Genomic DNA, 15,730 nt, shown 5'->3' on the forward strand with positions numbered 1-15,730 from the left:
AGTTTGTTTTATTTTCATGTACAATATGTATATTCACAAAACTGTACGGTGGAATCTAATTCCTCTAAATAAGTAAGTATATAAGCTGATATACATACACTTTTTAAAGGGACAAAAGAGCAAATTCAAATTTGGCGATGGAAATATTATTAATTCAAACTACTGTACTGTTACTACATGTGCAAAAAACTGACTTAAGTTTTACTTAATAATGATTACTTAAAAATGTGTTCCTAATGCGTAATATTGCTAGTTTTATTTATAAAATATAGAACCTAAACCGTAATACATCGTAGATTAATTCCATAAGAAAGCGAAATCTTTAACTTTGTGGCTCCTCCATATATATTTTAAATTGTGTCAGCATTACTGATATCTCTGAAGCTGTAAAATAAAATACAGTAAATGTAGGGATTCTGGTGATGGCGCTGGTAAGGGATAGTTTTTATTTGAATAACCTATATATAGGTTATATGTTTATATTTAAATAAAAGTTATTTCAATAATCACAATGATTTTTAAACTTTTAACATGTAGATTATGAGCTGAAATACGTACGTCACGATCGCAATATTAACCTGTCCCTAGCATATTTTAAAACCGATACTTTGACTAAAACATCATTGAAATTAAATTATTATTGAAACGTGTTAGAGCCAGTCCGGATGAACATAATGAGGGGCCAAGCCAATATCAGTGTAAATGAAGAAAATATCCTCGTTGCATGTAGTGAGCTGAGTGATGGAAGCTTACGGTTGTACTATCCCTAATCACCCTTGACATAGCAAAAATCACTATATAGAGCTAATCAGCCCGCAATCGAAATATAAATTAAAAATAGAGATATCATCTCTTCCATTATTCATTAATGTATGTGAATTGAGGCACATTTCTTAGTAGTTAATCCGTGAAATACTAAAATTCTTCTTACCACACAATAACACGAGTAAATTATTTAAATGTGGTCTTAAAAGTAAGTCGGTTGATAAATAATAAAGAAACAATCTTTCTTAAATTAAGCCTCTGTCCTTATTTAAAGAGTATATAAAAACTTCCTAAAAAACTAATATATAAAGTAGAAGAGATGCTAACTGTTTTTCATATTATTAAAACCTGTTTGTTTAAGTATTGAAAATATGATTACTTTTTAATACCAGTAATTCATATACACTCATATATTCCTAGGATAGTTTTTTAAACAGAGGGAATATCTTCTACCATTTAAAATTTAAATTATGTGTTTTAATACAGAATATATCATAGTGCAGTTTTGATTTGTTTCCATGGTTTTGCAATACTAAAACATACAGTGAAAGAACTTAGTTCTCTATATAGCTTTAGAACAAACCAGCTGGAAGGACGGCTTTATAACTTTTACTTAATGACTATTTATAGTGTAATAATTTACGTACATTTTGGTCACATAAAAACTACTTCTTATAGAGTGTGGACACATTGATTTTCTACAAGACCACATCATTTGTTTTGAAAAGCGACTATATTAAAAAAATCAAATTTCATCATGGCTTCGAACATATAAATTAACAATATATTCCAAGCGTTATATACTACAAGAAAATACAACTAATTAAACTCAAAGCATTTTTTCATATTGAATTATATCCTAAATGTTTTGTAACTGACTGATTGTAACAGTAATTCATACAGACCGGACGTTGTATTATACTACTGTTAAAAAGGCTTAAAAACAGATGTCATGGTAGAGCTAGCTCACAGTTATACTGTGCGGCAGCTAGACAGCTACCCATGTATCTCGTAAACTCCACCATTTGTCTATCGTATGTGCTTGTGTTACTAATATGTGTTACCTACGTGCACATCTGTATCGTGCATCTTAATACTGATGTCAATACTGATTTAGTGAGTGTAAAGAAATGGTCAGACGATCATGGTTTGCTATTGAATTCTAACAAACTTGTCTTACATCTACAGAACTTACTGTAAACTCTAACATCAACCACTTTTCCAGTATTTTCTGCTATAGCAGTCAAACGCACCATTCAGCGAAGCGTGTCCGCGGCGCTGCCAAGTACCGTCAACAATTGCTGTTACTTCCCTATCACCATCATTTTTCTGTACACATTCTTTAGCTGCTTCTTTCATTGAGTCTTCAGACACCTTTTTCGTAGCATCACATAACAGTTTGTTGTACCTCTTAAAAGTTACGGGCCTAAGTAAGTTCATGACAGCACACCAAGTTCTCGCGGCTTGCTCGCCTTTCCCTATGGATCTAAAAGCATAGACCGTTCGAACATTCAGTTCATACCTACCATTAGCCAATTGCTGACCGTTCTTTGAGGAAACTTCATAGCTACAATTATTACACTTTATACATACTGTTAGTAGTAAGCCTAATCTGTTTTTACTGTGAATTGAAAGATAGCCATTACATTGTACGCACACTGCGATGTCAGACAACAGTGATTCTAGGTTATGTAAATTTATAATATCATTGCAGTTATCATTATCAGTTTTCATACTTACTATAATAGTCTAAGTTACCTAGTTTCTTTTTTGAAGCACTAGGTTTACATATAATATCAACAATTTCAGGGCTATTTACAGGAGGGTCAACTGATACCAAACTTGTGCTTGGGATAGGTTAATTGTTGGTTTCCAATGGACTAAAACTACCAGACACTTTTCTAATTTTCGATAGGGATCCATTGAAGATACGTTTTCTCTTCTTAAAAACTTTTGTTGGAGCCCTAGGCATTTTATCTAAGACACAAAACACACCAAAACAAAATCACAATCACTACACTACACTACTTTCATAAGGTTAGAATAACATCAAACAATAACAAAATCCACAATAAATCAGCAGAAACTATTGCCAGACAGCTGAGAGCAGTGCTGTCAATGAGCAAAACAAAATAAACTGGTCAGCCAGTAAGATTATCAGCATAACAGTACTATAACAAATAAATGAACGCCTCATGCTCTCCTAGGACGAAAAAATGCGATGACTTGCGTTTTGAAAAATATTCATAATGTGTTTAATAATTGACATAAATTAAAAAGTGAAGTATTTTCTTAAAGCTAACAAAATTTGGAACTAAAAAAATAAATAATTGAATTTTTTAACCCAATTTGGGGCCGACCCCCCATGATGTTGTATGTTGTGAATCAATAAAAGCAAAAGGCGAGTTTAAACAATCAAGCCAGAGAGATAGATTGAGTAGTCAGCGAAACTGTTTTACAACTTATACACTGATAAACTTTCATCTATTACCCCTGATTTTTAGTGGCGACATAAACCTTTGGCGAGGCTTTTAGTAGTAGTAGTGGTAGAGTCAAACTTGCAATAAAACACACGAGCGTTAATCGCTGTACCGCCCTCTAGTTGACGTCGAAAGCTGTTATTTCTCTTTGTACGTGTTCACATGTAACAATAATACTTGTAATTAACAATGTTGAGTTTATTATTTTTCCCTTCCCATCTACTATATCATTATCGAAAATCAAAATCGTTTAATGGAAAAACTCTTTCCGCGACAGGCTGTTTTTTGAGCTGTGGCGCTGCTGCTTGAAAATAATTAAGACTTCTACGCTGACCCGAGTGTAGCGTTTAAAACAACTCCGTTTAGTTTATTATAATAAACATGCAATTATTAAAATGTTCAGCCTTTAGTAATAGATTTATTTTAAGACAGATAAAAATGGCAATGCCATGAATGTTTAAGTACACCTAATTTTCTTTAAGGGTAATGAAATATAAGCTTCAAAAAGGAGCTTCATGGAAGACTGCACTGATTGATTACAGTGTGTTTGATTCGTCTGCAAAGATATTGAGCTGAACTATCCACTGAATTAGCTGATTGGGAGACTCCAAGTACTAACCACAATCCTCCTACTAATACCAATCACAGAATTACTAGTCTTACTTGCCGACTAATTGACGAGCGCAAACGGGAATTTATAAAATATACAAGTAGTTTCATGGGTCTTGTTAAATATTTTTTGGAATAATTCCTGTGGTGGTAGTAAACTCAGTTTTCTTATCCTTTCTGTAAGTATGTATGTGGTTTTTGTTTGTAAAAATTAGGTTTCTTACATAACTAAAATTTTGGGCAGATGTTTACATAAAAATGTGTATAAAAAGTGTAGTAATTAAAATACGTACGTTTCAGAAAGTCAATTTAAGTACTATATATATATATATATATATATATATATTTCGTAAGAAATTTTATTTTTTCATTACATGATCAATCTTAAATATTACTATTACATATAAAATGCCATTTTCCTAAATTCAATCGCTTAAAAAATCAGAGAAGTATTAGAAACTTTAGTGAAGGTAGTACACGCTTTCCACAGTTACATGAGCCAGTTTTCAGTGCATGAATTATACTTATTACGGTGACAAATCATATATGACGTATAAAATGTAGACTAGGTCATTAATGCTGCTCATTCATATTGTAAAAATTAATAAATGTGTATATCAATCCTACTTTAGAGCCCTTATTGTCACTCAAATTATCTTGCATTTGTCATTGGTCAGTATTAAACATAATCAATAATATTTTCCTATAACTATAAGATTGACCCTATACCATATCCAATAAGAGTTCAGAAACTTTTTGTATAGCTGTAAATTTTCATGCAATCATATGCCACTTCAATTAAACATTTCATAAGTAATATATTGTAATATATTGCACTTTAATAATCAAATTTATTATGATAGTATCCATTATTGATAATTAAATATTATTTAATAGTAATATTATTTGAAATCAATTGAAAAATCATAAATTTACTTCGTAAACATTGCAATAAAATTTTATGAGAAACTAAAGAACATTCTATTAAAAGCAAGTATCCAAGTATATTTTATGTTGAAGCAACTGCCCGGTTGGGTGAGATTCATGCTTGCTAACCTTTAGTTTCCTGGATTATTAACAAAGTTCCTGCCGCTGTGACCATTATACAGACCTGCTCAAACGCTCCTCATGCAACATGAAACATTTCCTGTTCACTTTACTACGTGGTCATTGTCGAGTTTGTAAATTTCTATGTAATATTTGTGAGAGATTTTAGACAATTTTTTAAAGAATTTTGCATATATTTTTAAATTTAAAACTTTTATATATATATATATATATATATATATATATATATATAGGAAATTACAAGCCGATACCCATAAACAAATGGATAGATTGATTATCTGGATTATCCATCATACTTTTTCTACATATAAGAAATTAGTGCAAAGCACAATCAATTTTATGTTACATACGGTATTATACACGTGCATAACATAAAACGTACGTATGTACGTTGTTATGTATGTTATTTAAAACGTATTTGTGTGTATATGTAATCAATGCCATATAGCATCATTAAATATCAATTTTGTAAAACTTTCTTCAATCTTTAACAAGCCGTACTTATTTCCAAAATTGTTAACATTTGTGTCTAAGAATGAGAAAAGGCTGAAACTTGTTTAGTCACTTCGCGACAGCATTGGTGTTGTAAATCTGTCCTTATCATGCAGTTCTTTGACCGGAAAGAAATTTGTTAATACAATAATGCTGATTAAATATTTAGTTTTTAATTTTTAATAAAAAAAATATGTGCCTGCTGCGTTTTAAGGTTGTTTTAGGTGTATATAACGGTTTAAAACTGCATCACGTTGATATACTATCTTAGGAAAACTGGCGTAATAGAAAACATTTTGAACAAATTATAATGACAGTCAAATATTATAAATTATTTCCATTGTTGTGTACAATACAGAACATGTACTTGATGGAGCCTGATACTTAATAATTGAGGTTAGTAAAAATTAACTTGGTTAGTCAGACAGACGAGTCAGTAGTTTTATTGAGTTTGACGGAGGTTTCTGAATCCCCAAAAAATACTTTTCTCTTTGTACAAATCCCCATCTTTCAGTGTGAAATGTTTGTCACTGATAAAATATAATATTTTAATAACTATAAAATATCAATTTGACCTATCATATTGTAGTACATAAATATCATACTGATACTAGAATATTCAAGCGTACTATTTTTGAACAATGACAGTGAAATATTGCTATGTCGCGTGAGTCACAACGTGTCACGTTATCAGTCTCCAGTGTCACGCGGCAAACGCTGCAGTTCTGTGAGTGGACCTGTTTATTTCCAAAGCCATGAAATGTTTTTCTACTTATTATGGCAGGCATTGACCGCACCAAATGTTGTCAATTTTGAATATGACTAACAGTGGAAAAGTATTTTTTTAAACTAAGAAATACGAGTCCAAATAGGAACATCCGCATACATGAAAACAGTATTACAGACATTTCCCTTCATTAGGTCCGAAAATTATGTAACATTACATTTGAAAAATTGAAATCTAACCTCTTTCTTAAGATTTTTTTACTTACAACTTTATTCGTTTATTTGTGACTCAATAAAAAAGTGATTATTAATAATCTAAAATTATTTTTGATAGTGGTTTAATTTTATTTCTTATAATATTTGAAGTTTTAGGAAGAGGATGGATTTCAATCTTAAAAATAAATACTACAGATATGTTTTTAATATATCCACATCTTCCGCAACCGTGTTATTCTTTCAAAGCATCGAACCCCAATAACACAATTTAAAGAAAATCCCAGATAAAAGTGTATTGATTTCAAGAAAAACTCGTTTTAAAACAATATTTAAATCTAGGAATTTTTTATATATCAGCAAACCATTTTGTTTAATTTAGCTAACAACAAAGACTTTATTTCAAAATATGTTTAAATATATAAGGAGAAAACTCATAATTAAGATGTAAAAAACTATTAAACATTGCTTAGTACTATGACATATTTTCACTATATAAAGAATTAATAATAAACTATATTCCTTGTTAAATAACATTGAACACAATTATTTAATTGTAGGCCGATTCCCTGTGTCATATATTTAAAATAAATGTTATCCATAATATTCATACAGGTAAAAGATTATATATATTTTAAAACATTACATATTACTCATATGTATTAACAAGGTTATACTAAATTGTATATATTTAAGCAAAGTAAAAATGTTCAGCATCTAATTCCTGAGTAAATTCGTATGCCTTCGATCTTAGACAAAATGAACTTTTAGTTTACGTCACGAAAAACCGTTACATTATAAGTTCAACATTTTAAATGAAGCTGTATCAGCTTAATATCGTAACTTTACCCTAGTTCCTAGAAACCAATGTTTGTTAAAAAATATGTATATCAGCGAGTCTGAAGGATTTGTCCCCATTACTTTGTGTTAAAATGCTATCGAACAATGTCCTAAAATAACCTTTGCGCTGCTTCGGGAGTGACAAGATATTCTGGATGATTAAGGTTAGGGATTGGCGCCGTCTCCTGTAGAGATCCTAGAGGAAGAGTATAGAGCTTTAATCTCAAGTAACGTCTCCTTTGGAAGAAAGGGAAGCCAGCTCTAAACCAGTCTCTCCAGTGAAAATAGGGAGTGAGGCGCACGCCCTGAGTGATGTCAACGCACAAAAAAGTGAAAAATAAAAAGTTTCACGTCAATATCTTTTAGAAAATATATTTATCTATTGATGGACAAAAAGTCATAATTACGAAGCTGTTATAGAATTATATGTACGGATCAACTATAAATCTATAACAATTAAGTAATTATTTATGATGCTCTATATAAAAAAACATACGTTAATTAACGTTGGAAAAAATGGTTTAGTTTAAATGGGCAATGTGCTCTTATTTTTGAGTCTTTCATCAGTTGAGGAAGAGAACTGAGCAGGATAAGCTAAAGTTGATGGGTTATTAGAGAGCCGTGAAACGGAACAGATGACAAATAGAGCCTTCTTGAGTCCTGACGTCACACTGATGCTGATTGAGACTAGTTGCCGGCGTCTTTATGTCTGCTCAGTAAGGGTGTTAAGGGAGTCCGTATTTATGAGTTTTTTTAAACTGTTTTATCTCTATTCTAAAATATAAAACTATGAATTGAACCTAATAACATAATTTATTATCTGCATATTTTATTAAAATGCATTTAAATCTAAACAGCGAATGCTTTTTTGGAACAAATTAAAACAGTTTGCTGTAAATATATGAAATTGTCCTCTACTTCTACTATTAAATTTTTTCTGAGCATAATCAAAGTAATTTAATTTGCGGGATACTTTTATTACAAACTTAGGAGTTCTTTAAGTATATGAAAATTATTAGTTTCCTCCCAGAATGGGGATTTGCATGTTAGGTTTAAATGTTTAGTTATGAACCCCTAACAAGTGACTCCTAATTCTAAATTTATAAAAAAATAAATAAATCAAATTTAATGGCCAATCAACGTTTGAATTGTTTTATAAATCCCTATTACTTGTGTATAATGTTATAACGAAATAAAAGGGTAAATATCTTGAAATCTCACTTCGATTTCACTATAACCACTCAGAAGTACTATACACTTCTTGACAAACATAAAGCCTGGATTGAAAACTTTATCTCACATTTTGTCACATTTCCGGTGTGATAAGGTTGCAGCATCGTCGACCCTTGTCCTTAATTCGTCGAGATTTGCGGGCTTTTTACTATACACTTTACTTTTGAGAAACCCCCAAAAGAAAACTATCCAGAGGTGAAAGGTCAGGTAAGCGTGCCGGCCATAGCACCTCATCGAACTATAAAAATTTCTGGAAACGTTTTGACTAAAACTTTTTGGACAAGCAGGCAGGTTTTTGTGTGGTGGAGCACAGTCATGTTCGTAAGCATCGTGTACGAAATAATTTATTGTTGGGACAATGGAGTTTCGTAACACGACTAAGTATTTAAAACCAGTTAATTTACCAGAAATAAGCAATGGTCCAACAACTGAATTCCCCAAATTGCCTACCCATACATTTAATATTTCTGAATGTTGCGTATGGCCTACAACGATACAGTGGTGGTTAACGTTTGCCCGATAACAGTAGTTGCGTCGATAGACTGTTCCATCCAAAGCAAATAATGCTTCATCCCTGAGACAAATATGTGATATTAATTGCTATTCTCTTCAATCTTGTGCAATCTTGTCAAGTCTTCGGTCAGGATCGTCTTTAGTTAATTCCTGCTTCATTTTTACTTTGTATAGGTGGAAATTGCCACGCTTTAACAATTTATGTACAGTATCATTGGAAATTACAACATCAAGCGCGGTGGAACGCAGTGAGTCTTGTGGGTTCGAAGCATAGTTTGCTAAAACTTGAATTTGAACCTCTTCCATTGTAATGGAATGGAATACGCCCTGATCGTAGAGCATCATTGATACTGAACCTTGTTAAATAAACGCCTAATGTATGACCTTTCTAATGGTCTATCCAGATAGGCAGCATTGAATAAACTAACTGCGTCATGAAGATTTCTCCTAGGTTCACCGTTAAGAAGTGTCCTATTCTCAAACGAACAGAGTTTTAAAGATGGCCAAGGTTTGTGCTACATAAGGCAAACTACTTTACCTATTGCTATTTCAAAGCGGTTTTTGTAAGGAACCGACGCACAGATAAAAAGACCTCAAGTAAAACTATAAACCAAACTGACTTAAAAGAACTTTACAATGTAAAACTGCCAATTAAACCACATCAATGAAGGACCTACTCTATTTAAAATAGTTCCAGACACTGGCAAACTATCAAGCACTTTGTGATTGGCTGGATTCTGCCCTTGAAGTGGAAGGGAGTAGTTGCCGTTGAGTATGCAGGACAACAACACACCAATTAAAGAAGCACATTAACCGGAAAAAACTATCAAGGTCCTAATATTATTTTTGTTTTGAAACGAATCTCTTATGTTTAGTTATGTTAATTTTATATTTTTATTTTCGAATTATTATGTTAAACAACCAAATAAGGTTAAAAAAATGTAATTCTACTTTTCCGTTACTTAATCAACTGTAAGCTTTAAAAACGTAATAATAAAACTTTTTACTTGGACTACGGACGTTATTTCCCGTGGCCTTTAATTTATTCCGTTGTTTCTCGCGTTCATCATGGGTACCGGTACCTCAAAGCAAAAAAATATTTGCAACGCTACAAAAAATCCAAAAGAGTGTAATGCTCTATAATTGAACTCGATTTTATTCATTTAAATAAATTCATTCACATTTTCAAGTTTATACGTCAGTCGTTTCCCAAATATCGTAGGCTGACATAAATGTTTTTGGCCAACCTCTCGAGTGACAGTCTGTGCTAACGCCATGTCAAATATAAATCGTATAAGATATTGATAGTCCTATTTGTAACCAGTCAATTTATTTAGACTTTTACATATTTAGTAACAAACTACTTATTACGCAACTTGCTTGCAAAGCACTACCAACCTGACCGCTCGGGAGGTTTCGAGGACCACTTCCCACAGTAAATTGCACCTAATCTAGAGTTCGGTGTTCAATATAGACAGAACAATCAGACCGAGGCAGACCACACAATGGTAGAGTGTGGCCTTCTGACCGCAATCACCAAGTGGTTTTGTAGGGCTTTAATAACCGAATTTGGCCATTACGGATTAACATCAAACATTTATTAGCTAAGTTGTTCTTTAGATGCACTAATTATACATTCTACAAAAAATAAAACTCATAATTATAAATGGGGCTAGAAATAACACAAGGATAAAAACAATGTCCAAAGCACGATCTCTAAATGACCAAATGATTATAATAATTGAGGTAGTGAGTGTAATGAATCAAGTTTATATGCATTTCAAAAATGTTACTCGTTAATAAATCTTTTTTGTAAATAATCCAAAGTTAATAAAAACAAATTCTAATAGAGTATGAAAGGTTTTTATCATTTTAAGCTTCATAATAATCCTTGCTGTTAGTCGTAGAAACACGAGATCGTTATTGCACTTCAGCAATTTTATTTTAGCTTAAATAATTACCATGGGAAAACAAAGCATGACTGAGAACTATAATATTTTAAATTTAAATTTGAAGCAATAGTGGGAATACGGGGCATGAACCCCTACCCGCTTCCCAAAATCAATGAACATGGCACCTTATATGACATTAAAGCTGTAAAGTTTGCAATATAGTTCCATTTTATAGCATATTTGGCATTACGAACCCCTCCAATAAAATAATGTACGTTTATCAACGTCGTTAGGAGTTCTTAAGCAATGATTCTATGCCAAATCAAATTGTCTGGGGAAATATTTTCTGTCCTTAGGTTATCAATGAACTACAAATATATTCCGGATTATTTATTTTGCTATAATAAAGGGATAAAGAACACAATTTAGTTGCAATCCCATGATTAGGCGCAAAGACAAAACTTCAACAACAGACCAATATAAGATTATTACAGACTTCACTACAACAAAGTTCCTAAGGTGGTACGTACAAAGTCTAAAATCACTAGCCAGCAACAGCTACCCCACCCATTATAACGGACTTTCAGCTTGAAAAGCCCTGGTAAAATCTTTTTCAAGGCCTTACTATACTCTTTACAGAGGGTAGTTTATATTATACAAGGACTTGGGATGAGTTAAATTGGATTGAAATGTTTTTAATTGGAGTGTCAGTAATGTTTAGGTTAAGAGGTAACTTAAATTTAACTGCTCAGTTCTCCTTCTGATGAATGTAAACAGAAGTCGTTTGCCAGGTATTTGGCCTTCCGATCATATGTCAGTTTTGTTATTTAAACGCATATGAAACAGAAACGGCCAAATACAAAATAATTTAATCGTAAAAAGTAAGGGCTCTGTGATGTAATGGAAGCACATTCACCCGGCAAGTGAGAGGTCCGGGTTCGAGTCCCGGCGGAGCAATTACTTTTTGCGATTCAATGTTTATTGAAAATTATATATATAAAATTTAATATATATAAGTATTACTATATTTGTTTTCCCCCGGTCCTCCATCGTTGTATAAAAGTAACTGAGTACAGCGAAATGTTTATGGAAATTATTCATAAAATTATTGTCTTAAGATATTATTTTCAATTAAATTTAAAATGTTTGTCAAACTAATGACACTGATCATAATTTCAAAATTTTAGTAATACCCTTTAAATAGAATAAACCACTTATTAGACAGGAATCATTTTAGTTATAAACTATTTATATAATATCTTACTCAAAAGCCAAGAAACCCCAATATTTGAACCCTTTTTCAGTATGTCAAGTTAAGCTTTTAGCATTGATAATATTTGATAAAATTATAAATAAAATATAATGCGAAATTATAGCAGATAGATTATTATAAGCAATTGAACAACTCTTTGATGTTTAAAATAAAAATAATGACTTATATTCATGATGAAAATTATGATATGTGTACAGACAGTATGCCAAACAAAGATAAACAACGGCCCATTAAGTTGATATTTCATGAAGAAGCTGAGGCACGTAGATTTAATGAATTGTTCTCAAAGGACTTGGTTGCTGAGGCAGATGTAGCTTTCACAGACATAAGTATCTCAAGGGATAGAACACCCCGTGAAAGACAACGTTTGAAAAGTCTTAGAGCGGAGTTGGATGCTCGAGCAGGGAAGGGTGAGAAGAATCTTACCATAAAATACCGAAATGGAGTTCCTGAAATAAACAAAAAAAACGCAGTCAAAAAACGATATTAAATGGCAATACACCAGCTACTGTTTATTATCAAAACGTAAATGGTCTGAGATCAAAACTGAAGAACCTGATAATGTCTGTCAATCTTAGTTTGTACAAAATAATCATTCTCACTAAAACAAATTTATCATCAGATATCTCTAACTCAGAGTTGGGTCTCTATAATTATGCTGTGTTCAGGAAAGATAGGTCACCTCTTACCAGTGCTAAAGAGTCGGGTGGGGGAGTCATGATAGCTGTACATTCTGATTTCACCTCATTTGAGATTTGTTCTTCTATAATGGATGTAGAGCATGTGTTTGTGTCTACCCGAACCTGCAATCGTGAAATAATATTTGGCGCTGCATATTTACCCCCCAGCTCACCGTCTGACAAGTATTCCCATTTTTGTGATGCAGTCGAGGAAGTGTATATGGTGTCTGATCCTGGCACTTCAATCGTGATAGCAGGAGATTTCAATCAACCATCAGTGAACTGGATAGATACCTCGGCCCTTGCTCCGCCTATCGGAGCCCAATTATTGATCGATATGTCAAACTTTCTTCAGCTATCACAAGTCAACAACGTTTCAAACAGCAGAGGAGTATTTCTCGATCTTGTATTCTCTTCTGATCCGGAACTGCAAGTGTTTCCATCTATTGACCCGTTGATAGTTGAAGAGAGTGCTCACCCAGCCCTCGAACTTATGCTTGCGGGTGACCATACCCCCCAAAACCGCCATACGGCCTATGTACCGAACTTTAATAGATGCAATGTCGCTAGGGTAAACGATTGGATCTCTCAACAGATGTACCCCGCTGAAAATTCTCTCATCGATGCGGAAGTCCTGTTTGTCAAGTTTTGTGGAGATTTGAGGGACGTCATATTACAAAACTGCCCTAACAAGAGAATTGGTCACAGCCCCTTTCCCAGCTGGTTCTCAAAGCAGCTTCGTGAATGTGTTATTAAGAAAAAAATACTTCATTCCCGTTTCAAGTCAACGATGAATTTAGAAGATTATAAAATATTTAGAGAAGCTCGCAATGAGTGTAAGAAATTATCAAGAGAATGTTATTCTTCTTATATATCCAATGTTGAGGCGGGCCTATCAAATAATCCAAGGACTTTTTGGGGCTATGTGCGGAATCTTAGAAGTAATAATTCTACTCAGAATTATCTTAATCTTGGCAATCAAGTGGCTAGGGAACCGCACAAGATCTGCGAACTATTTGCTGATTTCTTTTCTTCCATCTACAGAGTGCCCAGTGCTGCAGTTCCTGAATACTCCTTTACCAACAACTTTAATCTTTCGACTATCCATGTTACAGCCACTGAAGTGGAAGGGATTTTGAGGAGTCTGGATAGTTCTAAGAGCCCAGGTCCAGATATGATTCCCCCGCGTTTTCTCAGGATGTGTGCAGAGGTTCTGGCTCCCCATCTATCGATACACTTCAACAATTTACTAAGCCAGGGAGTGTTTCCTACTTACCTAAAATCGGGATTTCTTGTACCTCTCCACAAATCAGGATCCCGTTCTAATGTGAAAAATTATAGACCAATCGTCATTCAACCAGCTATAGCTAAAATATTTGAGAAATTGTTCTTGGACAGAATGACTTTTACATTTAAGAATCTGATTATCCCTGAACAACACGGATTTCAGCGAGGAAGATCTACTGCGACCAACTTAGTGGAGTTTACTAGTGTTGTTCTTCCTGCATTGTCGAGAGGAAAACAGGTGGATTGTGTTTATCTGGACTTCAGCAAGGCCTTCGACAGAGTTGGACATTCCCATTTGCTGAAAAAACTTGAGGCTTTTGGTGTAACTGGAACCTTACACGCATGGTTTCGAAAGCTACCTTGACGGGCGTACTCTTCAGGTCAAGTATGCAGGAACGCTCTCCAGACAAGTTAATGTTTTGTCTGGTGTTCCCCAGGGATCACATCTGGGACCCTTTTTGTTCTCCATGTTTATCAATGACATTGGTACTACTTTATCGAGCCAATATCTCCTGTTTGCTGATGACGTTAAGATCTTTGCTGAGATATCAAGTATCCAACATCAGCAGGAACTTCAAAGGGATCTACAACGAATTCAAGACTGGTGTCAAGCAAGTGGTATGGACTTAAACACTGATAAATGCAACACTATATCGTACACCAGAGCTCATGAGATCCTGCAGTTCAATTATACGCTCTATGGTGTCACCCTTCAGAGAGTTACGAGAACCCGTGACCTTGGAGTTCTCCTTACATCAACGCTGGACATTGGTGAGCACATTCGCAGCATCGTCAGTAAAGCAGTCTCAATCCTAGGGCTTATATGCCGCACCTGTCGTCGTGGTTTCTCTGCTACTGTAGTCGGGACCCTGTATGCTGTTCTGGTCCGTCCGGTCCTCGAATTTTCTTCTGTGGTCTGGTCCCCCTACCAGGTTGGACACATCTCAATGCTTGAATCTGTTCAAAAGCGTGTGTTCAGAACTGTTGGTGTGAAGCTTGGTTACCAGTATCTCGATGTCGATTTGGAGACAATGTCTAATTTTCTTCACCTTCCACCGCTGTCAGTTCGCAGAACCTTAATGGACATGGTTTTCCTTTTTAAGATCTTGAATGGGATGATCGAATGTCCAGCCATTCTTCAGGCAATAGACCTTCATATACCTCGTAGTCAAGCACGGAGCTCCCAACTGTTCACCAGACGTCACCATCATACCAACTACCTTTACCACGGTACGATCCCGAGGCTGATGAGAACGGGCAACAGTATGTGTTCTGACGTGGACTTCTTTGATCCGTCTTTTCGTCACTTCAGGAGAAACGTACTGGAAGCTATAACTTCACCAACTGGAGCCTGAAAATCGACAGTGTGTTCTAAGTGATGAGTGCCTGGGTGGTGCCTTTAAAGGGCCACATCGTGCTTTATGCACGAATATTGGCTGTGATAACAACTTAATAAGGGTCCACATAGTGCTGCGATGTTATATATTTGCTATCGTTACTGTTATCTATCTGTTATCTATATTTTATTATTTATGTTATTGTTACAATGTATTATATAGTTTACTCGTATGTCCATTGTTATTGTCCTAGTTACTTATATTGTTATGTACTGTTATTAATTTATTATTGTATATATTATTGTTGCACGCTGCTTCTAAG

At 33.9% G+C, this 15,730-nt stretch overlaps 1 protein-coding gene across 1 annotated transcript; it reads left to right on the forward strand.

Annotated features, from left to right (window-relative positions):
• Positions 1–12,301: 12,301 nt before the first annotated feature.
• LOC124373165 lies at positions 12,302–15,426 on the forward strand (the record flags this gene model as incomplete). Its single annotated transcript, XM_046831564.1, has 3 exons — positions 12,302–12,514; positions 12,727–14,393; positions 14,509–15,426. Coding segments are annotated over 3 exons (2,798 nt in total), but the record flags the coding sequence as incomplete, so codon positions are not given.
• Between the last annotated feature and the right edge of the window lie 304 nt (positions 15,427–15,730).

This window comes from Homalodisca vitripennis, unplaced genomic scaffold (assembly GCF_021130785.1).
Source record: "Homalodisca vitripennis isolate AUS2020 unplaced genomic scaffold, UT_GWSS_2.1 ScUCBcl_4986;HRSCAF=11478, whole genome shotgun sequence".
Lineage (NCBI taxonomy): Eukaryota > Metazoa > Arthropoda > Insecta > Hemiptera > Cicadellidae > Homalodisca > Homalodisca vitripennis.